This window comes from Melanerpes formicivorus, unplaced genomic scaffold, assembly GCF_026170545.1.
Source record: "Melanerpes formicivorus ecotype bairdi unplaced genomic scaffold, bMelFor1.0.p_v2 SCAF_66, whole genome shotgun sequence".
NCBI classification, from domain to species: Eukaryota; Metazoa; Chordata; class Aves; order Piciformes; family Picidae; genus Melanerpes; species Melanerpes formicivorus.
Genome location: NW_027142418.1, coordinates 688387 through 715105, shown reverse-complemented (window position 1 = coordinate 715105; position 26719 = coordinate 688387). Strand labels below are relative to the sequence as shown.

Below are 26719 nucleotides of genomic sequence, written 5' to 3'. Positions count from 1 at the left end.
CCTTCAGCAAAACAAGCTCTGTGTTTTCAATGCTTAATAAACTTTTGGAACAGGAGGGGGGGACTCTCACCTATTTTTGCTGTAGCCATAACAACACAGTCTTACAGAGTTTACAAAACCAAACTGATTTGCTGCATGATGCACTCTAGGAGCCAGGGAAAAAGAGATGTCTGCTGTGGCAGAAAGAAAGGCCACTAGTATCCCTTTCTCTGATGTGTCCAGCTTCCCTTTTATAGCTGTCTACTTGGCAGATGAGCAAAGCAGGTGTGATGAAGCAGCTGAACTAAGAGCATCAGACACTTCTCTCAAAACTAAACCAATCAATCCACCGAAGGCTACGTTAACTTCCTCCAGCAGCCCATTCTCCAGCAGGTTTACATTTTAAGTACAGAACACTATCACACACATACTCAGATCAGCAGAAAATAAAGCAATATGGTAGGAAGAGATCCAGCTAATTATCTCTGACAGTTGAAGAACATGACTAAACAAAAACTGCTCCTCTTAAAAATACGAACGAGTAAGAAGTGCCACTCTGAAAGCCAACCCACGCGGCAGCAGTCCGGCTCATGTAGCTGAAGGGCACAGAGGGGGATCACAGAAGCTAAGTTTAGCCTCATGAGGTTAATCACCCCTGATATCCTCTGCAGTCAACAGAGAGGGACTGGGAAACCAGAGGGTGACCCAGAACAAGAGCCTCGTGCAGCTGCCATACATTAACCTACTACACTGCACCGAGTAACCACGGTGATTGATTTTAGCTTAATTGCTCATTGTTAAGTTTGTACCTTAAGTGAAGCTAGTGGATGTTCTGGACCAAGTAAACTCCAATGAAAGGAAGCCAAATCTTCATCAGGTAGAATATGATTACCTAGAACATAATGCAGAGCTTTATTGAAGTACACCATAAATGTTACATATTGTTTCTACAGGCAGCAAAACAGTGTGCAATCAGTCCTCGATTCCCAATCGATAGGATTAACAAAGAGAGATTAAACTTGCAGAGATCTTGTTGCTTCTCCAGAAAAACCCAATTAGCATGCTGCTGCTGCAGCAAGGTACACTTCCCTCTGCTCCTGGAGCACTCTTCCACAAGCCCCAGATCACTTAGAGAAGCAGTAGAGCCAGTCACACAACACACGGTGTCAACCCCAACCTGGCACGGCCGCTGTTAGGGAATCCTCAAGAGGATTTAGTACTACAGGTGCCACAGTGGAAGAACACAGCCTGTTGCTCTCTGACACCAGCTCTGCCTGCATCCCAGCATGTGCCACCACTGATGCACCTCGGAGCTGGCTCTGCAATCTGCCTTCTGCTCCACAGTGCAGCAAGAGCTCTCTTACCCTGCGAGCGCAGGCAGCTCCAGTGGCACTCAGAAGGTTCCCAGTTGCTGAAGTTTCTTTTGCTGACCTGACCAGGTCAGACAGGGACCTGGGCTGGCAGCACCAAAGGAATTGGGCAATTCTGTAATTGTTCCAATGATCAGAGGCAGTGGCTGTTTTCCAAGCTGCTCACACCAAATGGAACATCACTTAAAATGCTATTTTGCCCTTTCCCCCCCCCCCGCCCCCCAAAGCACATCATACTCAGGAAACCCCCAAAGTTCTCACTATGAAAGATTTCAAACATTTGAGTTAACCAAATCAAGCACTGACAGAGTTCAGTGTCTGTGGATGCAAACAATGCAGAGAATTAAGCAGAATGTTATGCCAGCCTCTGGATAGGAACTTCAGGATACTCTCAGCGTCTGGTTTTGCAGAGCAGTAGCATGGCAGTGAACACACAGCTCCTGGGGCTGCTCAGGTCCTCACAACTTTATCTTTTTTAACTTCCATAGTTTGGACAACACCTTCAGCTCTCACCAATTCACAATGAGTATTGCCAGATACTCTGAATATGGCAGCTGTTTACTTTCTTCATAGCACGCTTGTAAAATAGTCTGCTCCTAACTTGTGAAAACCCAGAGCTGTTGATTGTTTGGTGACTAGTAGATGTCCTCTTAGAGAAAGTGTTTGTGTCCAATAAATGCTTCCACTACTGCTGAGATCTCCATCCAGCAAGGTGACATTATCACCTTGCAGGAGCTAAACATTAAACTCATGTCAGAGAGATGTGAGATGTATAACGGTCTTCCCTCAAGAGGCTGAGGGGAGACCTGGCTCTCTGAACTCCTGAAAGGAGGTCAGAGCCGGGTGGGGGTTGGTCTCTTCTCCCTAGTAACAAGTGACAGGACAAGAGGAAATGGCCTCAAGTTGCCCCAGGGGAAGTTTAGGCTGGACATTAGAAGAAACTTCTTCACTGAAAGGGGTCTCAAACACTGGAGCAGGCTGCCCAAGGAGGTATTTGAACCCCATCACTGGAGGCACTTCAAAGACACAGATGTAGTAGTGCTGAGGACCATGGTTCAGCACCAGCCTTGGTAGAGTTAAAGAACGCTTGGACTGGATGATCTTAAAGGTCTTTCCCAACCCAAACTACTTTATGATTCTGTGTAAAAGCCACATTCATACTGATCTAATCAAGGTAGGTTTGGACTGCCTTTATACTACAGGTCTGAAAACATCCAAGTCCAGCCAGGTCACTGGACAGTTTTTGAGATAACTACTAATAACTCCGCTAAGTGCTAACATTACCTTTCTAAACAGCTAGGCATTCTCTCCCTACCACCAAAACTTCAACCTTGTTTGCTCTCCCATCTGTCTTTCCAGTTAATTCCATCCCCTTAAACACACACAGGGCAGTTTGACCAGTCGACCGATTCTGCCCACACACTGAGCTACAGAGTTTAGGATGCTGAAGCGCAGCAGTGTCTTCTACCGTCCCAATCAGCCATGCCTGTACTGACCTCACCTAGTCCTGCAATGTTACTGAGAACCACAACACACTGTATCACTGAACACACATGGGGAAGCACTGCCACAGTGGGAAAGGGATCAACATTACATAAGCAACCTCTATTTCTTGACCTGGCTGAACAACCTCCACATATATTGATTTTTCCCATTTTAATGGCTTATTATAGTGTACATCTTGGGTTTTTTACAAGCAATTAGATACTAATTGAAGCCATTGCCCTTTCTGAAGAGTTCACAGAATTACAGTCCTATACCTCACACTGTGTCTGTTTTTCTGCTGCTGAAGCATGGGTTTGTGGAGGTTTTTGTTTTGCTGTTTATTCCACAGTATTTGACTCAAAATTTACAGGAGAACGCAAGTCAACTCCCTGTTCGCATCAGCAATTAGCATAGAACATTTTCAGGGCACACTCTTGGAGGACACAGTATTTTGCCCACATTTTAACTACTCACAGGAAGGCTACTCCTTGGGTTAACAACCTAGGACTAGCAAACTCTACTACACTAAAAGCTGCAAGAAAGAAAAAGCTATAAACCAAAGCAAGTAGCCACAGCGTATAAATAAGCTTCTCAGACAGAAATCTTTGCCTAGCTGGTAGGCAGAAAAATATTTTGCTGAAGTACTTCAATAGAAACTTTACACCTGAACACAGCTCAATTGCAAGATAATTTACCATTGAGAACCTTTGTTTAATTGACCAGTTAGGTCAGGCTCCTCCACCTGCTGAATCATTCAAGACTACTTTTTCTCTTCAGCATCCCCACACTGACCCTCAAAGCAAGTATCTGAAAACGAGAGTATTTTCTCTGTACAGGGGATTCACAGACCTGAAGCTGAACACTGATACAGCTCTTGATGGTCTTGGCCTTCTGTAATTGTGACCATTAAGCCAGCATAAGGAGTCCCATTGGTGTACCCAGAAGAGCCATCTAACAGCTTCACATACCTTTCCAACTAATCAAGCACTCTTTTTCTGTCTGATTTTCTTCATTCTACTTATCAGGTTCAAAGGAGACCGTAAGAGGCCACAGGAGCTAGAACAAATAACCTGTGAAGCCAGACACACCCTCAGATATTAAATCAAATATAAAAATTGAGATGTGAATGAGCTACCTTGCTTTAAACACTTGCCACACTACACACAATTATGCTCCTATATGTATTTAGTACTTTATGTAAAGCCCCTGAAGCTACTATATTCCTGAGGTGCAGAAGTGAAGCAATGTTGCCAGCACTTGAAGTCTATTTGTTGTAAGCTGATGTAATCTTTGTTTGGATCACCAAATACCTACACCTTTTAAATATTTGCTAAGATATAAAACACCTTCCTCAGAGGAAGGTCTCCCAAGCACCTTTTGTCCTAACCCTGACTTCCACATACTTTACTCTATCCCACTTGCTCATACTGAACACACATGTGCACACACACAAATGAAGTGCAGAAGAATACACAAAACTAAACTTGCAGCTGAACTTCTTTTAACCTTTGTATCAATTTGGAAGAAAACCCTACATAACCCCTCTCCTGTAATCATGTGAAATAACCTCAACTTTCTTTCTCCTAAGTGCAAGCTGAAAAGTATTTTGTTGTGTATGACAGCCAGAGAGAAAAACAGTCAACAGCTTCCTGCATAAAACTGCAGAACCTTCAGAAAACTCACAGAATAGTTCTCACCTGCCATTTAACAAAACCAAGCCAAGGGCCCAGCTGGTCATGCAGCTCTAAGTGTGTGACAAGTTAAAACAATGTCATTCACATGTGTTCCACACCGATGCCATAAAGCATATCTGCAACTGTGAAACTGCCTTCTGAGCAGTAATCCTTACTCACTGAACTGGCATGCAACAACTTATTTATAGACTCCAAAACAAAGCCCAGCAATAGTAGTCTGTCATGCAACTGACACCGGGGTTTTGTTCTAAATTGCAGCTTAGCCAGCCATCTGCCATTCCTGCACACAGCCCTGCAGACAGGTACCCATCCTGGGTATGAAGAAAAGGCACCAACAGAGAGCAGCTTCAACGAGCCAAATACTTGTGGCTTTCCACTGTGAGATGCTTTGGTTCTTTCCTACTTCACGTGGAAGGTACTTGCCTGGACTAGAAACAATTTAATATGAAAGAGTAGTAACTGTTAGCATGCTAAAGCAGAAGCATGCAGCCTCTCTCATTTACAGCTTTCAAAGGAGAAGCTTTCCTCTTCTACCCTGCACTCACACTAAAACACAGTGTCTGTGAGCAAATAAAAAGAAAAATCCACGTTTTCTTGTTTGCTTACTATGAGGAGATCAAGAACGTGGCTGCCCCACACTTATTTACCCAAAAAATATGTCATAATGCTCTCCTAAAAAGATCTTACTCACTGGAGCAAACTTTATTAGCAACTACTTCACTCTTCCACCTGAGCACGACAGCTGTTTTCCACCTCTGATGGGGAAAAAAGTGTTAAAATTGTACCACTGAAGCAGAGATGTGAAGTCCCTCCTCTCTCTCCTCCTTCAAGATAGGATACCACTTTGCATTAGAAGCAGGAGTGCTAAGAAACTATCCCAACAAAACTCCTGGTTGCCTGTGCTATGAGACGTGGAGTTCCACTCAGTTCTGCAATGTAACGTATTTCTGGCGCACTTTACGTGCCGTCACAGTTGCCCAACACTCATTTCTGAGGGAATAAAAAGCCCCTGCAGTCCAAACATCTCCATACAGGTTTTTTTTTAGGCAGAATACAAAGCATCAGTATGCTTCCCTAGTCTGGAATGTGCCTTATCAAAAGCAGACCTCACATACTAAGACTAAGCTGAGCCAAACAACCACCATCCTGATTCCCCACCCACCTAGAACATTTTGGCTAGGCAGAGCTTTGCAGAATTTTTACTTTCTACTCATCTCTAGACAGCCACAATTTGCATCACTCACAGGTCTCTACAAATTCAGCATGTCTGGCCTCATAAAAACACGTCCAGCCCACCTCAGGTATAGCAGGAATGTCTGAACACAAAGGAATGCCTTTGCCTAGATGCTGTGTCAAACGTTACACATGTACACTACAAGAGTTAACTGCAACCCCCACCAGAGGCTGACTAGCAGCATCCACTGCTTTTAGTACTTCACTTACCTAGAAGAGCAGCAAAAATAGGAAAGCGATTTGGATTCAGGTCCAGTTGCTTGGCAACTTCATGCATTAGGTATTGGCTTGTTGTGAGGCTTTTCCCATTACGGCTCAGTTTTAGGGCATGGGCACTGAAATAGTAAGGGATGTTGCACAACGCATAATCGGAGTCATATGCAACCAAACCATGGAAACCTTTCTCTCTGCAGAAAGCAATTACTTCTTGATGATGATCTTCAATGCTCTGTGCAACCTACAGTAGAAGACAAGAGTAATTAGGCACAGTGGTAAATGGCAGTCCTGATTTATCACAGGGATTACGAAGCACTGGGTCTTTCTGACACCGCATATGCGCGCTTGAAACGCTGGCAGTGTAGCTAAAGCCCTTAGGAGAGTAGTCCAGTGACACAGCAGACACAGACAGGACCTTAAGGAGTACCCAGCAGCACAACACAAAGTTCTGGAAGCCCACGAGCTGCAGTGGCATTATGGATAACCGAGCTCATCTGAAGTGACTCTCTGCTAACAGAAAGGCTCAAACTCTTAATGTGTTGCTGTACCAATGGCTGGATTAACTCAAGGGAAAAATCTTAAGGCTGTGGATACTTGAGCAGCTCGGCAAGCCAAGATGCCCCCTTAAAAAGCAATCCCATGAGCACTTCTAAAGTTTTGCAGCCCTGTGTTAAACATAACCCAAGATGAGCAGAAGTAACTTTCTTAACCTTTCAATGTCCACCTCACTGTGTTAAGCCAGTTTTTCCCCCCCTTTTCACTTTGTCTGTTCACTTGTGCACAGCTGTCTCTGATGCTGCAGCAAACTGCTTCAAGTTTATAGCCCAAACTTCACCTCTCAACTCACGTTGCCTAGCAAAGCACATACTTTAAAGCTATGGAAATCAGATGACTTAACAGACGTGTGGTGCAGGGGAGAGACAGGCCAATTCCTAACTCTGGAAACATAAAAGCAAGCCTTTCTCATCAAGATGACACTAAGCCAACCCCCCTCAAGACAATAGGTTAGTAACTAGTCCTGCATTTTCAGTCAGAAGCCACTACAACCAGTCTGCACACAAGCACACAGCAATCAAGTGAGTGTAGTGCTTTTGATGCTTAATTCTTTTACTATCTACATACAAAATAAACAGCCAGTGGGTCACAAAACCTCACAGAAGCTGGGTGTTGGTATAACCTACCCTCACCAAGTATTTCATAGCAAGCTATGCCAAACCAGACTAGTACTGAACTGTAAGCTTCAGTCTCCACAGTAGGCAGGAAGAACACAGCATGAATGCTGGTGATGCCATCCACTTCCTCTGCAGCTGATGCCCACAGGGGAGGGTCTCACACCTCTGCAGCCTATCCCAACTGTCCTGCAGCCACCTGCTTCTCAGCGAAGTTTCTGATCAACAGCAAATTTGCAGCCACCCTTCCCATCCTCCTCATGCCTTACACTTTCTAGCCTGACATTAAATTACAGTCTCCTGATGAGGTATGTGAAGTTTAGCTTTCCCCACGCTTGATGGATGGTATCAGTGTTTCTGAGATTTACTTTTGCTCCTTTTTGTTGGGAGCAAAAGTAAATCATTTCCCTAATAATTATACTGGTGTCCAGCATCAGGTGTGCCTGATGTACACAGAGCTGGAAGAGGCTGCAAACACCTTTGGAGAAGTTGAAACATACCAAATTTCCTGAGTTGCTAACTCAAGAAGGGGAATTTAGGCTTCACAACCCAGCTCAGTCTTACATGTTTTAAATGTGGACAAACCCACAGATGTTTGGAGGTTTTATTGTAAGTAGATAAATTATGCACATTTACCCCAAAATCAACATTTCTGTGTGCATGACAGCCACACAGCATCGTTAAAAGGAAAAAAGTAAGGATTTTTACAGCACTGTGTGACATGGGTGTGCAAGCAACACAAGAGGAAACTGGGTGTGCAGCCCGCTCTGATCTCTTGTGAACTATCTCCTTTACCTCCAGAGCCTCCAGTTCCCTCCCCTCCTCATTTTATTAGAGCTATCTGACACAGCAAGGCACCAGCACGAAACTGCAGGATGTTTAGGTAATACTAGGGAAGTTGTAGACAGGTGGATGTTGGTCTCTTCTCCCAGGCAACCAGTACCAGAACAAGAGGACACAGTCTCAGGCTGCACCAGGGGAGGTTTAGGTTGGATGTTAGGAAGAAGTTCTATACAGAGAGTGATTGCCCATTGGAATGGGCTGCCTGGGGAGGTGGTGGAGTCACCATCATTGGAGGTTTTCAGGAGGAGACTTAATGGGGTGCTTGTGCCATGGGTTAGTTGTTTAGGTGGGTTGGATTGTTGAAGGGTCGGACGCGATGATCGTGAAGGTCTCTTCCAAACTGGTTTATTCTGTTCTATTCTATTCTACTAGAACCCACCTTCAAATAACTGAGCTATCACAGGGAAGAGAGCTCTATTTACCCAGGTACAGTTAACCCCTAACATAAAACTGGTGAGAGGAGAAGCAGAGAAACAGCTCTCACAAAGGCAGGGTCCGAAGATGCCTCGGTACCCAGGCTACCTGCCAAACCAACCCAGGGCTGGGAGACGTGGGGGAAATCGCAGCCAGGAGCTGGAAATAATTCCCAAGTCTAAATCTTCTGGATCAGAGTCCTGTCCAAGTGAACAGGCATGTGCACATTTAGACAGAACCAAGTCTCATCACAGTATTAAAGATGTGAAGATCTCCTCTGCCCAAATATTTACATTTTAGCAAACCTGCTTTGCATAGAAGTTTATTTTAAGAAATAGCCTTCCCTCCCTCCCACAAACAGAAAAATACCAGGTCACTACTGGGCTAAGAACCCATAGGATATCTGTTGTAACAGGAACCTGTTGGTTTTACATCCTGCTAAAACCATCTGCAAGTGATTTATAACTGCCCTGGATAGAAGACATTAGTCTATTTCTCCCTTCCAATTACCAAAATAGATTAAATTCACAGCCAGTTCCTAGAAATGCAAAGAAGCCTTTTACTCAAGACTCCAATGTTTCCTGAAAAATATTAAAATCAGTTTCATATTTAATCAGTATTCTCAGGCCCAGCTTCACCAAACAAAGCGAGAAAACACCAGAATTTGACAACTGCCTTTTGCACATGGAAATTGCCTTTGAAGTCACCCATACATGCAAATACAAATTACACCTTCCAGATGCATGTGCTCCTGGCACACCAGAAGGGCTGCGAGAACGTGAGCATGAAGAATGTGAATAAAGCTGGAGTAAGGTTTAGAGAGAGAGAGATCTGTATACCAGAAATTTAGAAAGGTTTTAAATTACAAGAGGGATGTGGAGGTGCTGGAACGTGTCCAGAGAAGGGCCACGAGGATGAGCAGAGGGCTGGAGCTCCTCTCCTATGAGGACAGGCTGAAGGAGTTGGGGCTGTTCAGTCTGCAGAAGAGAAGGCTCCCAGGTGACCTAATTGTGGCCTTCCAGTATCTGAAGGGGGCCTACAGGAAGGCTGGGGAGGGACTTCTCAGGATCTCAGGTAGTGATAGGACTAGGGGGAATGGAATGAAGCTGGAGGTGGGGAGATTCAGGCTGGATGTGAGGAGGAGGTTCTTCACCATGAGAGTGGTGAAACCCTGGAATGGGTTGTCCAGGGAGGTGGTCAAGGCCCCGTCCCTGGAGGTGTTTAAGCCCAGGCTGGATGAGGCTCTGGCCAGCCTGATCTAGTGTGGGGTGTCCCTGTCCATGGCAGGGGGGTTGGAACTAGATGATCCTTGTGGTCCCTTCCAACCCTGAATGATACTATGATACATGTAAGAGAAGAAAGGCAGGAAAGGAAGGGGACTTCAGCAGCACCTCTGATGAGTATTGTGCATGTTACCTCTACAGCCACCAAATATACTTCATAACCAGAAAGTGAATCAGTCAAAACCAGAGCTCTCCAGTTTGTCAGCAGCTGTAGGGATGAAGCATCAAACGGGAATTGCTGCTTTGTTCCCACCCCATGAGAGCTGACTGCTTCAGAGAACTGGTGCAGTCTGGACATCCACAGTGCAGGCTCAGGCACAGCAACATTCCTAATAGCAACTCTTGCTCTCCCAACTCCCAGCAGACAAATATCCACCGCTGAAAGCTCCCCCACCAAACCTGTGGGGGTTTGGTGCTTGTTTCAGGTTGGGTTTGTTTTTTTTCAAATGACAGAAAAGGGCCTCAGTATGTCGTGTCCTCTTGTTCCTAAAACTGCTTCCAGAGATTAAGAGCAAGGCCTATTACTGAGAAACCCTAAAGCAGCTAATGCTGCAGCTAAGCTTTAAAGTAAACAAGGTGCTACAGGTGACACCGTTGTCAAATGTGGCAACTTTATTGGGATGTAAAGCACCTCGACAGAAAAGAAGCAGGGCTGAGACAGAAGGCAGTTAAAAGACTAACGACTAGTTCAACATGCCTTATCAAAGCTGCTAGCCTCCTGGCTGTGCTATGCATTTCACTACTGCACACTAAAAGAGAAAAAGTGTTCTTATTTTACATTCATTGCTTCTATTAATGAGCAAACTGGCCTAGTGGAGGGTGTCCCTGCCAACGCCAGGGGGTTAGCACTAAATGATCTTCAAGGCCCCTTCCAACCCAGACCATTCTATCAATCCATGAATTTATGAATATCTAAGTCTCAAAATCAAACCAAGGATGATTTCTAACATGCCCCAAACCAGATCAAAGTAAGCAACTTCACTGCATGGTCCCCACAACTTTTTGCTTAAAGAACAGAAGTGTTTCCTGGTCACAGGGGGGGAAAAAAAGTTGCAATGAGAAGATGGATTTGCTACCATTCAGATTCCCACCATCATTCATACCCAAAACACAGACGCGATTTTGCTTCTGCACTGACCAGGAAAAGATTAGTACAGCAGACAGCCACAACCTCTTCACTTTAAGCAAGCCCCAAGACATCGGTTTGGCAGAGGTCGAGGTGTGCTGCAAGAACTCTTCCAGTTTGTTCTGCACAAGCTTTGACCGGTGTGCTGACCTCGGCCATACGGTTGGGATTGGCCGGCCTGAGCCGAGCGTAGCCAGAGCCACCCTAGGGTGGGACTTCCACCGGCAACAGGGCAGAACGCTGCTGCCTGCCCAGGGCGACTTCACACCAACCCAGAGAGCAGGGAGTGAAGGGAACACACTCCTCCATGGTGGGTCTGGCTGAGTGAGGAGGGTGCCAAGAAGGAGCAACAGCTACTCTCACCCTGTTGGCAGGACTGGGAGGAACTTCACCCAAAGTTACCTTCTGGGTGAGCTCCGCCAAGATACATCTTCACCCCGGCACTGCAGGCCTGCTCAGAACTTTACTGATCTTCCCAAAGGGGCACAGAAAAGCCAGGTGAGATTAAGCTGCTGCTGCTAGCGATCAAGTGTGCCAATCTAAAAAGTTGCACAATATTTTTTCTACATATAAAAGTAATTTACAATAACAAAGCCTAGGAGCATGCACTCCATTCCGACTGGCTCTTCCCTCCCTAGCGGGAGTGCGAGCAGCAACTCTTAAATCCGCAGCTTCATCCCAGGGCTTGTTTTTTCCAGCGTCTTGTGTTTCAATACACACAAGCGCCGGGCTGCACAGAAACCACCGCCTATCCTGAACGCTCCACAGAGAGCTGGGACGCCTTAACGTCCTGCAGCCTTCCGAAGCGTGGCCTTGGTATCGGCACAGGACCACCACGGACCCCAGGCTCCTGCCTCAAGTGTGGCTTCCGCGATAAGAAAGCAGAAGCTCCCCCTGAAAATACGAACTCGACATGAAGAGCTGTCAGATCGGTACTCCAGAGCACACAAACCGAAAGTCTCTGCCGTTATGAAGAATGAATTATCCCACACTTGATTAAAAGCCCGTTCATAGATTTGGGCAACCCAGAGCAAAGTCCTCACCTTCCCAGGCACGGAAACGGAAACCTCTGCGTTCTAGAGCAAGCGATTTCACCTTCGGCACAAGTTTAGACACCTCGCCTCAGTGGGGAACTTGTTGCAGAGCCACCGTGCGCGATAACTAAACTGATTTTTTTTTTTCCCGCTTCGTCTTTATAATTAATTAGATGGCGATGCTTTCGGCCAGCCGCTCTCACCTGCGGTACCAAAGTCCCGGCCCCAGCAGCCTCCCGAGCAGAGGGAAGGGGGGCGGGCCTGGGCAAGAAGGGACATTTTGAGTCAACGGAGCGGCGGCCCCGAAAGAACATGGAGGCAAAAACCTCCCTGCTGCTGGGCCTGGCTTCACAGCCGGGGCAATCCGGGAGGCCCCGGGCGCTGCCGGTCGGCCCGCCGCCCCCAACAGGCCAGAGGCCTGCCCTGGGCGACGAGGGGAGCCACAGTGCCGTGTCAATAGCGAAATCCCCCGGGGATTCAGGCCGTAGAAACTTGGGCCGCCCCCGCGGGCCTCGACGACATTTTGGGGCGCTGAGGCGCAGGCTGCCCCCCGCTCCTCCCTTCCTCTGGCGGGCCGGGCACCAGCAAGGCCCAGGGCACCCCCGCTGCCATCTTAGAGCAGCGGCGCCGGCGTAGGGAAGCGGCGGGGGCGCAAGAGAGCAGCGGGGAGGGGGCGCTGGTGTCTCCCGGGCGGGGGGCAAGGGGGGGTCGCGGTCCGGGAGGGAGGCCGGCCCCGTCTGCTCACCTTGATGTGGAAGCGGATGAGGGCCAGGCGGATGCAGTGCGCCATGCAGACGGGCGGTAGGAACCAGACCTTGGGCGGCGGGGTGCCCTTGTTCTGGACGTGGCTGACGATCTGCTGCGCCGTCTGGCGCTCGTTGCCCTGGCGCTTCACCCATTCGTGGAGCCGGGCCTTCTCCAGGGCACCGTTGAAGAACACGAAGAGCTCGATGTTGCCGTTGAAGCAGGCCTTGGCCAGGGCCGCCAAGTAGCCCAGCATGTGGTTCCACTGCCCGCCGCTCACCCAGTCCGTGTAGAAGCCGCCGTAGAGCCGGTGCAGGCAGTTGTCGGCGTCGATGAGGAGGCGCAGCGGGGTCTGGGGGGGCCGCTGGCGGCCCCCACCCACGAGGCTGCCCCGCGCCAGCTTCTGCAGCTCGACGGGCACCACGGCGCTGGGGCAGTGCTTCTCGATGTAGTCCTGGAAACCCTGCACTCCCATGGTGAGGACCGGGCGACGGCGGCGGGCAGGCGAGCGGGGGCCCGGCGGCGGCAGCGGCGGCGGAGGGGTCTGGGCTCGGGCCGGGCGGCGCGGCGGCGGCTGTAGTTGCGGGTGGGCGGTGGGAGCGGTGGAGCCGGGTGGGAGCGCTGGCTGCCGTTGGTGGCCGTTCAGGGGGGAGTTGTATGGATTAGTGGGGGGCTCATGGCTGCTGCGGCCGCCATGTGCTGCTCTCACTGAGCCATGGCTCGGGGATCCGGGCTGCTGCCGCTGCGGCTCCGACTGCCGGGGGGAGGGGGAGCGGCACAGCGCGCAGGAAGCCAACCCGCCGCCGCCGCCGCCTGCGGCAGGGAGAGCGGAACAGGCGGGACTTGGCGGCGGCCGCCGCTGCCACTCACAGGCAGCGCGGGGCACGCACACGGGCGCCGGGGGAGGGCGGGGGGAGCGCGCCTTGAGCGCCGCCGGCCCGGTTCCCGCCGCCCTCGCGGCCCCCGCGCTGCCCTGCCCTGCCCTGCCCTGCGGCACTGGGGCGGCGGGACCTGCGCAGCCCGCGCACCGCGGCCGTTGCATAACCCAGGCATGCGCGGGAGGGTCGGCGGAAGCGGGTGGCGGGGAAGGGGAGGGGGCTCGGGGGGAGGCGGGGGGAGTGGCGGGGGGCGGCGGGAGCCCGCGAGGGCCGGGCTCGGTGAGGCCGTGGCCCTGTGCGCCTGCTGTTCGTCGCCGTCCGCCTTCTCGGTGCCTCCTCCGCCGCTCCGCCCTGTCGGGCTGAGCCACGCCACAAGTTCCCGGGCGGCGGCGTTCCCCTCGGCTCCGCTGCCGCCAGCGGCCGGGGCGGGGCAGCGCGGCCGCCGCCATAGCGAGCCCGAGCCGGGGAAGCGGCGCTCCGGGACACCTGTTGCCTGCGGCTCGGGGGTCTCCGGCCCTGATGAGGCCTTGGCGAGCAGTGGTCGCGCCGGCGTTTGCAGCGGGAACGCCCCCGGAATGGTTCCGCCTGGCGCAGGAGGCTGCGGAGCAGGCGGCCTCGGGCGGTGTGGGCAGCAGGGCAGGCTCGCAGCTGCTTCGTGCCGGCAGAAATGGCCACACATGGTCATAGCAGACTGGCCTCGCCTCGCCCGAACCCGGCCTTCGCTGCTGCCGGCGGAACTTGGGCTGGTTTTGACTGTCTTGACGCCGTACGGAGGTGTCGAGTGGTTGCTTGCACCCTGAGGCCTGCCGTCCTCAGGCCAACCGAACCTCTTGCCGAGGCTGGTAAATGAGCTTAAACAGAAGCTCTAAGGGAAAACCCGTTCTGTGCTGCCCAAGCAACGAGGAGCCAGCGAGCTTCTGCTTCAGTTGGACAACATTACCTTTTCAAAGACCAACATTAGGGCCGTACCCGAGCCTGAGAGTTGCACTTTGCCACTGAAACAGTCACGCAGCATCTGCTGTTCAATGCTGTGCCGCTGTCAAGATGTCAACTGCACATGCTGTATAGGCACACACTAATACTTCAGTAATCAGGAAAAAAATAGGTGGTTTGTGATGCTTCAGTCAGGCTGGGCTGGCATCTGCAGCAAGCATTCCTACCAGGGGATAACAGCTGTGTCCTGGGGAGTGGGGATGCATACGGGTGGCTAAAGCAAGGCTACTCTGGATGTATCCGAGACCATCAAGCAGAACACAGGGACAGTGAAATAAAGAATACTGGAAAACTATTTAAATAGCCAGTGAGAAACACAGTTCTTCCTGGAAGGCTGTTTCTGTAATGATCTGAGAGTGTGGTTTCCTAGCTAAAGAGACTGAACTCTTTCCAAACTAACTTTTCCCTTAGACTTCCTAGATTTTCCTTCTAAGAGTAGTCACATGTTATGATGACAGCAAAATAACAAACTACTGTAGAACACTTTGGAGCACAGGTAAAATGTGGCAGTAGACCAGCAGTGCTAGTAGAATCATACAGACATTTAAGATCATCAAGTCCAACTGTCAATCCAGCACCACCATGCCCACCACCATGCCCTTATCACTCTCTACAACTACCTGAAGGGAGGTTGTAGACAGGCGGATGATGGTCTCTTCTCCCAGGCACCCAGTACCAGAACAAGAGGACACAGTCTCAGGCTGCGCCAGGGGAGGTTCAGGTTGGATGTTAGGAAGAAGTTCTATACAGAGAGAGTGATTGCCCATTGGAATGGGTTGCCCGGGGAGGTGGTGGAGTCGCCGTCATTGAAGGTGTTCAGAAGGAGACTTGATGGGGTGCTTGGTGCCATGGGTTAGCTGTTTGGGTGGGTTGGATTGGTTGATGGGTTGGACACGATGATCTTGAAGGTCTCTTCCAACCTGGTTTGGTTTATTCTAAAGGTTTATTCTAGAGCGTATCCTGAAGTGCCATGTCTACGTGGTTTTTTAATGTCTCCAGGCATGGTGACTCCATAGAAAGAAAGAGGATCAAAGGGAAAGGACTGGAATGCCAAATATGCCAAAATACACCAAAATCTGGTCAAAAGCAAGTACAGACATACATGAAGTGCATGAAAAGCAGGTGGTCAGATGTACACATTGAGTGCTCTGACCAAGCAGGACAGGAGTTAGATCAAAAGCAGGGCAGGCCTTTAGCTGATTCCAAAAGAATTCAATACTTGAGTCATTGTCTCACAGATAGTCTTCAGAACAGCAAATCGTGTAAAGAAAGTGTCACCTAAGTTTGTTTGGGGGGGTTGTGTTTAAGAAGGAAAAATAATCCAAAGCAACCTGCAAAAGGCTGGTTGGTAATGTGCTGGTGCTTCCTGAGGAGTCAGGGACAAAGCACAACAGCCAGGCTCAGGCATGACCCTCCCCAAAAGAAGAGGAGAGAGAGAGAAAACCGAAGGGTAACCAAGGTGCTGCAAGTTATTTGCCTAAACCAGCTGTTGTACTGCAGCTAAAACTTGGGGCAGACATGAAGGTGATGGAAAAGAAGTGTAATTTACAGAAGGCAGAACTGCAGTGGAAAACTAAGATGGACTTATAGAGAAGTTAACCAAAGGCATGAAGAGAAACAAGGTCTTTTTTCCATCCAGCAGCAGCAGCAAGTCTGCAGGAATCACCAGGTTATCTGCATCTAAGGAAGTGGGCAGTGGAGGAAAGGCTTTGGAGAGCTTGCTTTCTCCACACCGAGACAGCACGTTTCACTGGTACCAGATGCTGGCTGTGCAAGGGAAGGGTTAATAAAGAATAATATTAAAGTCAATGACTCATTATCCAACCTGAACAGAAGAGAATTAGGAGTGGCACCGTAGAAGGAAGGAACTGAACAGTCATTAGGAAGAACTCCCAAAGAATAACCATGTTGGGGCAAGAAAATAGAGATGAAAGTTATCACTGCAGCCTTGATTCCTTTGTTAAGGAAACTTGGTCCCACTGTGAGGTGAATATGGACACAGGCTGTGCAGCAGGCCATCTGCAGGAGCCTTGATAGGTTAGGTGCATTTGCCTGGGAGTAACTGATGCATATCTTATCCATGAGAAATACTTGTTTACATGATTTCCCTAAATCTTTCTCATCCCGGTGGAGCTGCTGTGCCCAGTTCTTGCTGCTGTAGGAGAGAAACTCCCAGCCCTGCTCCTAATTGCCGAGTCTGTGAGGAGCCATGGGCTCATCCTGTGGGCAAGAGATTTTTCTGCACTGTTACCTCAGTGCTCAAAGGGAAATATGTCTCTTGTGTTACTACTTTGGTACTGAATTTAAGCACAGACATTTGCAAGTGAACATCCAATAGAGGTTAATATTCTGCTGGCAGTTGTGGCTGTGAGCTGCCTTGTTCCCCTTCCCTGTCACCTGGAGACTCATTTGACTCTGATAGGGGTAAGTAGCATGCAGCAGTGAATAGAATAGAATAGAATAGAATAGAATAGAATAGAATAGAATAGAATAGAATAGAATAGAATAGACCAGACCAGGTTGGAAGAGACCTTCAAGATCATTGCGTCCAACCCTTCAACCAATCCAGCCCACCTAAACAACTAACCCATGGCACCAAGCACCCCATCAAGTCTCCTCCTGAACACTTCCAATGATGGTGACTCCACTACCTCCTTGGGCAGCACATTCCAATGGGCAATCACTCTCTCTGTGTAGAACTTCTTCCTAACATCCAACCTAAACCTCCCCTGGCGCAGCCTGAGACTGTGTCCTCTTGTTCTGGTACTGGCTGCCTGGGAGAAGAGACCAACATCCACCTGTCTACAACCTCCCTTCAGGTAGTTGTAGAGAGCAATAAGGTCACCCCTGAGTCTCCTCCAGGCTAAGCAATCCCAGCTCCCTCAGTCTTTCCTCATAGGGCTGTGTTCCAGACCCCTCACCAACTTTGTTGCCCTTCTCTGGACTCATTCCAGCAAGTCAACCTCCTTCCTAAACTGAGGGGCCCAGAACTGGACACAGTACTTGAGGTGTGGCCTAACCAGTGCAGTGTACAGGGGCAGAATGACCTCCCTGCTCCTGCTGGCCACACTCTTCCTGATGCAGGCCAGGATGCCATTGGCCCTCCTGGCTGCCTGGGCACACTGCAGGCTCATGTTCAGCCTGCCATCGACAAATCATTATTACAAATTCTGCTTACAGAAACTTGCAGGCTCTTCGTGTGATTTATCTAAACCTGGCAAAATTGGACTCAAGCACTTCTGTACATGGACTTACCTCCATCCTGTGTGTGTTGTCCCAGGTCATCTCCTTTTGGGGTTTGGTGTTACTTGGTACTGGTTTTTAGTTAAGTTACAGGCATGCCTGCTACGTAGTCTAACCCAGCTGCAAAACTAGAGATGGAAGAGAAATTGCTTAGGTTTCAAAAAGGATTTGGGGGACATCGTTGATTTTGTATGGTGGGCCTTGCTTACTCAGTGAGACATCCCTTTCATTTATCTTAGTTTGGATCAGACCATGCACAGGCACACAAGATATGGACAGCTAAAGGATTCCCATCTTTGGGAACCTATAGCCTCCCAAAATTATCTCCAAACACCATCTCACTTCAGCATACAATAACTGTTTTCAAATATTTACGATACCTGCGATGGAACATTTTCCTCCTAGGGCAAAAAATGTGTGCATATGGGAGCCACCTAACTGAATCATTTTGGTTCTTATCAGCCTCTTCATCAGCTCTTGGAGGAGTTTCAGTCTCTTTCTGGAACTTCTTCCTTTTTCAGCGCTCTGCAAGACGCAAGAGCTGCGGAAGCCCAGAGGTGGTTGGTTAGCTTCAACAGGCTCACTGCTAACAGTTGCGTTTTCCCTTGGTCTACCCAGAGGAATATGACTCAGCAAACAACTCTCATGGTTTCTTTGGTACAACTTTCTCTGCACAAAGAAGACTGTGCTGGAATGTTTAGTTGGGGTCGATCTGCACTCACCCATCAAGCATTCCTCCACTCTAACATTTCAACTTCATTTACAATTCAAATTCCACCACAGCTGTGAGAAACTAGTTGCCCTGTTGTCTGGTGACCGTGACTTGCATCTTTGCAAGTGGGGTCAAGGCTTTTCTGGTGGCTGCATATGTAGCCACTTTGTTTTGCTGCAGCGTGGAACTTCTGCAGGGGACTGGTGCTGGGGAGTAGAAGACTCTCTGCTTTCTGAGTGGCTGCTGTGAGCTTTGGTGATGGATTGCTTTGCTGCATCTTGATTTACTCTTCAGTGCTGTTCTTGCATCAGCCCTGTAGCATTTGTGCCTTTCTCAAGCTCTGTGTCTCTTTTAGCTTAAGCTGCTCGTTTAACAGGAAAGATGTGGATGTGCTGGAACCTGTCCAGAGAAGGGCCATGGGGATGAGCAGAGGGCTGGAGCTCTTCTATGGAGACAGACTGAGGGAGTTTGGGCTGTTAAGTCTGGAGAGGAGAAGGCTCCCAGGAGACCTAATTGTGGCTTTCCAGTATCTGAAGGGGGCTCCAAGAAAGCTGGGGAGGGACTTTTTAGGGTGTCAGGTAGTGATAGGACTGGGGGGAATGTATCTAAACTAGAGGAAGGGAGATTGAGATTAGATGTTAGGAAGAAGTGCTTCCCCATGAGGGTGGTGAGACACTGGAAGAGGTTTCCCAGGGAGGTGGTGGAAGCCTCATCCCTGGAGGTTTTGAAGGCCAGGCTAGATGTGGCTGTGAGCAACCTGCTGTAGTGTGAGGTGTCCCTGCCCATGGCAGGGGGGTTGGAACTGGATGATCCTTGAGGTCCCTTCCAACCCTGACAATTCTGTGATTCTTTGATTCTGTTTCTGAGGACTGGTAGCAAAAAGATGCACAGGAAATTACAGTCCACTGTTGGTTTTTTATTTTCACTCATCCTCACCAGCTGGCCAGATAGACCTTTAGTATATGAGAGGTCTGAGAAGAGATCCCTCTTCTTTGCCCATCTAAGATAGGGTGCTATTCTGGCACTCAGGAAGTCTGCTCTCCTTCTGCTTGCCTCATACAAATTCATGCCCAGTGCTGACCATACGAGAAGAAGTCTTTTCTTTTTTCCCCACTCATCCTGCTGGTTGCTTTTTTATTGACCTTAAAAGAACTTAGGCTTATCCAAACCGTGTTCTTCTGCACTGTGTTTTTCAGCTTTAGTAAAAAGTCACTTTGTGGTAAGCTTTTTGATTTCATGCATCTGCCTTTCCTATCAGGGCAAACTGCTATTGATTATTGATTAATTCTTCTTCATTAAAGGCAGTAAGTTGTTCAAAACCTCCTCCTGAGCTCCTTCATGTTCAGTGCTTTCTTTGTTGTCCCTGATAGGTTCCCATGAAGGAGGCTGATCCAACCGGCTGGCAGAGGGGCTCAGTGAAGACACCAGTGGTGGAACAAAGACTCTTCATTCATTCATTTATTTATTTCAGTGTCTTCATGTTATTTAGGAATTTCTCTTGGCATCTGGGTTTTGCTGTGAGCCCCTTGTAATGCTGTCTGCCGTTACAGTTGCGGGCCTGTGTTGTGCTGTCTGTGCTCCACCAGGTAACTATTTTGGTATCATTAGCAATTACCTATGCAAAACACCAGCAAATGGCTTCCCTGGAGCACCTGTTCTGAGAGTTGTGGCTGGAACAAAGCTTGCATTGTGTTTTGGAATACCTGACCTCTTGTTCCTCTGGGGTCAACATGTATTTTATGTGTCTGAAAACAGCAGCTGTGGGCAGTTTCTTGTATCTGAGTGAGCTGGGCAGCAATTCATGTGTCTTGTATCGAGTGTTGGACACAGAGAGGGAGTGAAGGCATCAGGCCACAGAAGCAGGATCACAGGAGCTGTGGACATTACAAGACTGATGGTTGTAAGCCACTTTTGAGTTGTACTATTTCTTGGGCCAGCTGATATCCTTTTCAAGTCTGTTTTCCCCTCTTTCTCTTTCTAGCTTCTGCTACTTTCCAAATAATGTCTTGGGGCCATTCAAATACTTACAAGCCAGGCCAACACTGGCCCACACAAAAACATTCAGGTTGGAAAAGGCCCTCTGGATCATCAAGTCCAACAGAACCCACCCTACCAAGCTCACCCCTAAACCATATCCCCAAGCACCGCATGCAAGTGACCTTTAAACACATCCAGGGGTGGTGACTCCACCACCTCCCTGGGCACTCTGTGCCAGTGCCTGACCACTCTTGCAGGGAACAGTTTTTTCCTAATGTCCAGCCTAACCCTGCCCTGCTGCAGCTTGAGGCCATTCTCTTTTGTTCTATCACAAATTACCTGTGGGAAGAGATCAGAACCAACATCTCCACAAGAGGATGACAGGATCACAGGATATTAGGGGTTGGAAGGGACCTCTGGGGATCTTCTAGTCCAACCTCCCTCCCAGAGCAGGACCGTAGAATCCAGCACAGGTCACATGGGGACACATACAGAAAGGGCTGGAAAGGCTCCACAGAAGGAGACTCCACTGCCTGTTCCAGTGCTCTGGGACCCTTACAGTGAAGAAGTTCTCCCAAAGCCTGTTGTGAAGGCCACATTAAGATGAAGCACTGTGCAGTCCAAGGATCAGTTCAAAGAAAAGGTGATTAAAAAGCCATTGTACTTTATCAGAGCCTCTGCTACGCTCAAGCAAATTCCCCATCATGCCAAGCCATTCAGAGCTAGGCCTGCACAAGCACCAGCTAAATGTCAGCATTATTCCAGCAAGCTCATAGGGCAGGAAGATGAGTGGCAGCAAGAGCTCCGAGGGGCCGGGCAGAGCGGCCTCGTGGAGGAGGGGGTGAGTGACGCCGCCTGGAAGAATTCCTCCTTTCAGAGAACAAGCAGTGCTTTCACCGCCGGGGCACGCAGCATACAGCTGACATCAGGGCCACTCACTGCTGCCTTCAAGGACTGGGGGCTTTTTCCCCCTAAAAAAAAACAAAGGCATGCAAATTTTCAGCCCTAATTTTGAGTTGTCAAAGCGAGAGCATAAATAATGCAGGCGTTCTGAAGCCGGCGATGGCAGCCAGGGGAGAGAAATAGCACTGGTTCTTGGAAAACCTGGAACAGTAGCCTGCTGTTCCCTGGGTGGCAATGAATAGTTGTATGAGAGGTACAAAAAGCCAGTATTTAAGTATAGGCTGCAGTGCCTTTTGCAGGAGCATCCGTGGGGCTGCAAACAGATCCATTACTACGAGTGTGATGCATTTGCCAGTGGTGTCACTGGGAGGGCACACAGGGAGCTAAAAATACATTCTCTGCCCCTTGCAGGAGAGCAGCTACTTACACTTCCAACACTTCACAAACATGTCATTTTTATTGGCATTTGTGCAATTAACACAAGTGTCTGAAGCATGTAAAGTGACAGATTTAGCTGCCTAAATGTGGGATATGGGTGCCAGGTTGGGGAACACCATCCAAGCCCGAGCTTGGCTTTCAGTCTGCTACAGTTAACTCAATTCTTCATCTTGCCCAAACACATGCCAGTGTGGTCTACCAGTGTGTCAGCCGTCGATGTAGATAGCTCAGTTATTGGTCTTGCCATCCCTGCAGCTCTTGCTGCAGAAGGCTGTGCTCTGGGAGTCAGGTAAACAAATTAACAAAGAAACATTTCTTTGAATTGCAGGGTGTGAAGGTGTGGGGCTGTGCCTGCTAGCCTGCACACGGGCTGAATCCTGGCTGTTGGGTGCACTGGGCTGGACACAAGAGACGCTTTGTGCCACTGCCTCTCCCAGCCACATCATATCTCTCCATGTCCCTGCTGTGGGCAGCGCTGCCACTCCTGGGACGAGGTGCTCCTCCAGCTGCTGCAGTTAGGGAAGAGGACAAGCAGACACAATCCTGCTGTTGCCCAGATCTGGCCCACGAGCCACCAATTAGACTCTTTTGAACTACAGCACTCAGCTCAAAGGGCTGCTAATTGTATCCTAATGATGATTTAAATGATCCAGCTGATCATTTCAGAAACATCCACATCGCTAATTACCAGCAGCCTATGTGGTGCTTTAAGCAGGCAGAGCCCTGGAGAGACATGAAGTAACACTATCCATGTTCTCCATGGCCTTCAGTGTTGTCCCATGTATCCAATGCATCGTTTCTTGTCTGTAGGCCCAAAGGTCTGTCCAGATGTGAGGAGCCTGCCCGGCTGCAGCAGATGGAGCAGGTCCAGAGGAGGCCATGAAAATGTCTGGCGGGATTGGAACACTGCTACGAGGACAGGCTGAGAAGCTGGGGGTGTTCAGCCTGGAGCGGAGGAGGCTCCAGGGAGACCTTAGAGCAGCCTTCCAGTACCTGAGGGAGGCTGCAAAAAGGATGGAGAGAGACTGCAAAGACCTGCAGTGGCAGGACCAGGGGCAATGGCCTCTAACTAGAGCAGAGCAGATTGAGATTGGATGTGAGGAACAAGTTCTGCACCAGGAGGGTGTTGGAACATTGGAACAGGTTGAGGCCCCATGTCTGGAGATATTCAAGGTGAGGCTGGACAGGGTTCTGGGCAACCTGATCTAGCTGAGGATGTCTGCTGAGTGCAGGGGGTTGGGCTGGATGAGCTTTGGAGGTGCCTTCCAGCCCAGAGCATTCTGTGATTCTGTGTTTTGGCAGCAGCCTGGCAATAAGTAAAAAGGAGCAGTGATTCCCAGTCACTTACACTTATTAACCAAAAGCCTGCCAATATGAACGGAGCAGTAGCAGGAAGGAGAGCAGGGGACTCCCCCGCTGCAGAAGATTTTACCTGGGATGCTGACTGGGGCGGCTGCCGGCAGCGTGCTGAGCGGAGCTCCCCAGCAGTGCAAGCGCTCCGAGGCTGTTGGGAGCGGGCGGTATTTCCTTCCTCTCGGCTGTCCCCAGCAGTGCAAGCACTCCCAGGCTGTTGGGAGCGGGCGATATTTCCTTCCTCACGGCTGCAACCACTCAGGAGCAGCGCTGGGTCCCGGCCGGGCTGTGGAGCACAGCTCCAGGGCCCTGCCTGCGCCGCCGGTCCCAAGCGTTCCTGTTTCCAAGGCTGGCAAATCAGTCCCTGCCAGCAGTGCTGCGTTCCCTTCCTAACGTTTGCTTGTGTTTTGGACAAGATGCCCATAGTCTGTTGAGGAATCCGTTCTCCAGAGAAAATATTTGGAGTGCAAGTCTCAGCTTTCCCCTTTAGAATCTGAGCCAAAACACACGGGATGTGCTCACCAGCGGCAGCACAGCGCTGGGGGAGATGTTTATATGCAAAACACTGCATGGGCGAGGGGAGAGCACACATCCCGCCCCTCTGAGGCATCCCCAGCAATGAGCTGGAAAGCCTGGCTAAGGACTTTGCTAAAGGGCAGGCTTTGACAGGAGTGCAGGTTACCTGCACTGCACTGCAGAGGCCAGAGCTGGGCAATGAGAACTCTGAAGAGACTTCCAAAGGGAAGGATTGTGTTCTCCTGGGAAAGTACAATGGTGTAAATAAAGAGTGACACTGATTTGGGGGGTGAAGGTTTCTGTGAGGTTAATGCCTTTGCAGTTCTGGAGTGTATGAGAGTTCACTGATCTGGCCTCAGTTTTCTGTGAGGTTGCAGGCACAGGATGAGAGCGAGGAGCCAGCAGTGCTCCGTCCCCGGACCCGTGGCAACGGCACTTTACACCTGCAGTTCTGGAGCAAGCTGCCTGTGTGAGCTGCTGTGGAAGAGTCATTTGTGTATGCAGATGAGGTGGCTACAAAGCACTGTTGTTTGCCCATGGCGAGGGTGCTAGGTGCAGTGCTCAGGATGCCTTTTCCTGCAGCCCTTTGAGCCTGCAGTTTTGTTTTCCAGTGGCCTGTCCCTCTTGCCTAGGCAATGCCTCATGCACATCGCTGTGTTCCTCGGCTTCTCCTCCAGGCTGTGCAGCGCTGCGGGTTGCCTCTTGCACTTTGGTCCTGAGTGCTGACTCTTTCCTTTTACAACGTTGATGGTGTTTGAAAGGGAGCAGATCCGAGGGCAAACCATTCTTCCCTTTTCTGTTTCAGGAAGTGCTTGCCTGAACTGCCAGCCTGCTCTCACACAGCCTGCACCCAACAGCAGACCTGAGCTGATGCCAGAGCAGCTCCCACCTTGCTGGAAGGTAGTGTTTAAACTTGTGCATTGTCACATTTTTTAATGGGAGATTATTCATTTGGGTTTCATTATTTTCAGAGAGTTCTGAGGTATTGTTGTCTTTTTTTCCCTCCCTAGAGCCCTGGAGCAGGCTGCCCAAAGAGGTTATGGAGTCTCCTTTCAAAACCCACCTGGATGTGTTCCTGTACAGAATACCCTAAGTGATCCTGCTGTGGCAGGGGGGTTGGACTGGATGATCTCTGGAGGTCTCTTCCAGCCTGTAAAGTGCTGTGATACTGTGATACATAAATTACTTTATTCATTTCTTTCTCATCTTCATTTCTCCTTTCAAAGATAGGTCATTTAAAATTTACTCCATGACTTTCTTGCCTTTTATGTAAGCCAGGAAAGCATTTAAAGTTCAGGAATGCAGTGTTTCTGAATTATGGCAGCTCTTTTCCAAGAGATGGGAAGAGTTAAAAAGTCAGCAAGCTTGTCACTTGATGACACAAAACCTTCCTTTTGAAAGTTGTGCAAGCATGCAACCTGCCCTGCGTTCAGTGTCTTGACTGCCATACAACTAGAGACAAGAATTAGCATCAGTCAGGAGAGGCTGAGAGCCCTGGGGCTGTTTAGTCTGGAGAGGAGAAGACTGAGAGGGGATCTGATCAATGTTTATCAATAGCTGAGGGCTGGGGGTCAGGAAGGAAGGGACAGGGACAGCCTCTGCTCACTCGTGCCCTGGGATAGGACAAAGGGCAAGGGATGGAAACTGCAGCACAGGAGGTTCTACCTCAACATGAGGAAGAACTTGTTGACTGTGAGGGTCCCAGAGCTCTGGAGCAGAGAGGTTGTGGAGTCTCCTTCTGTGGAGCCTTTGCAGCCCTGTCTGGATGTGTTCCTGTGTGACCTGTGCTGGATTTTGTGGTCCTGCTCTGGCAGGGGAGTTGGACTGGAAGCTTTCCAGAGGTCCTTTCCAACCCCTAACATCCTGGGATCCTGTAATTCATAGCCCAAACCCCACCAGGGTAGGTATTGCACAGCTCCCAGTAAGGACAGCGGTTTTGTTTTCCCAGAGATGCCAGTTTAATTCTCTTTCAGTATATAGAACAACTTTTGATCTCCCCTACATGATATGGCATGGGAGAGTGTCTCTTTAAATTCATTTATAAAATACTTCAGGACTGTGGGTGTCTTTGATCTGTTCCTCCCTGCTAAAGTACAGAAGAGAGTAATATGTCGCTTAGCAACCTTGTGCCGGAACTGGGGGGGGCAGGTGGAGAGGGATGGATGGTCCAGAGTCACCAAAGGGAAAGATTAATCCCCCTCAGAAAACTAATCTTGGGCCATGCTTCTCTGACACAGAGAAAGCAAATAAACAAACACAAGTGTTTTCAGAATTAGGTGATCTGGCTTCTTCCTGGGTGTTTGCTAACCTCACTTCTGCTCGGTAGTAATCTTACAACCAAGTTGGAAACTCAGGCAGGAGATAGGCAAGGCAGGCTTAAAGATCTTTAGGACTGGCTTGCAAAGGGAACCTGAAGTTTCATTTTTAACCACTTAAGCACATTTTAAATTGAATTAGTCTTGTCAAGACTAATCACAATTAACTTCATCCTGCGCTTTCTGTCTGAACACTCCACATGTGTGCAGTCTTACCCTCTTGTGCAGTTGGGCAGCTCAAGTGTCACCAGGCTGATTTATTTAGGCTCACTTACCTTGTTGTAAATAAAACCCCAGATTTCCCTAAATGGTTACCAGGCTAGGATTAGCTGGTAACTAGGTAACAACTTAGTGACTGGAAAAAAACAGCAGTTAGGAAAGTAACTTTGCATTGGCACCCAGGCAACCTCTACCCCTAGTGCAGCTGCAAGGTGATAATGTTGTGCAGAGCAGGGGCAGCAGCACTAGGTATCATCCCAAACCACTCCTGCTCTGTCCCTTTCTGGCCAGCCTGGGCCCCAGAGCAGCCCTAATTTACCTTTTGCAGAAGAACTCACTCACCAAACCCACAGCCCTGTGCAGCTGAGTCATGGAAGAGAAAACTGCTGCAAAGAGCTAAACAAGGGGATGAGTGACAGAGCTAGCTTAGGAAAGCCTTTGACACCATCTCCCACAGCATCCTTGCAGCTGAGCTGAGAAAGTGTGGTCTGGACCATCAGGGAGTGAGGTGGATGGGAAGTGGTTGAAGGGAAGAAGTCAGAGAGTTGTGCTCAATGGGACAGAGTCTATCGGAGCCCTGTG

The 26719-nt window shown here is 49.4% G+C and overlaps 1 protein-coding gene and 1 long non-coding RNA gene across 3 annotated transcripts in view; one reads left to right on the top strand and one right to left on the bottom strand.

Annotated features, from left to right (window-relative positions):
- FAM120A (family with sequence similarity 120 member A) overlaps window positions 1–13427 on the bottom strand; it is a 65795-nt gene extending 52368 nt beyond the window's left edge. Inside the window, exons 1-3 of one of the 2 annotated variants that reach the window (XM_068162605.1) lie at window positions 12592–13427; window positions 5972–6218; window positions 789–871 (exon numbers count right to left, since the gene is read on the bottom strand). In XM_068162605.1, the coding sequence (XP_068018706.1) occupies window positions 789–871; window positions 5972–6218; window positions 12592–13065 (804 nt within the window). In that variant the 5' untranslated portion in view covers window positions 13066–13427. The remainder of the gene's footprint in view (window positions 1–788; window positions 872–5971; window positions 6219–12591) is intronic. The other variant, XM_068162604.1, reaches the window with a different exon arrangement.
- Window positions 12835–25894, top strand: LOC137453389 (uncharacterized). The gene is made up of 3 exons (XR_010990352.1): window positions 12835–13066; window positions 24409–24503; window positions 24614–25894. It is a non-coding gene; the product is annotated as an uncharacterized lncRNA (long non-coding RNA).
- The last annotated feature ends 825 nt before the right edge of the window (window positions 25895–26719 follow it).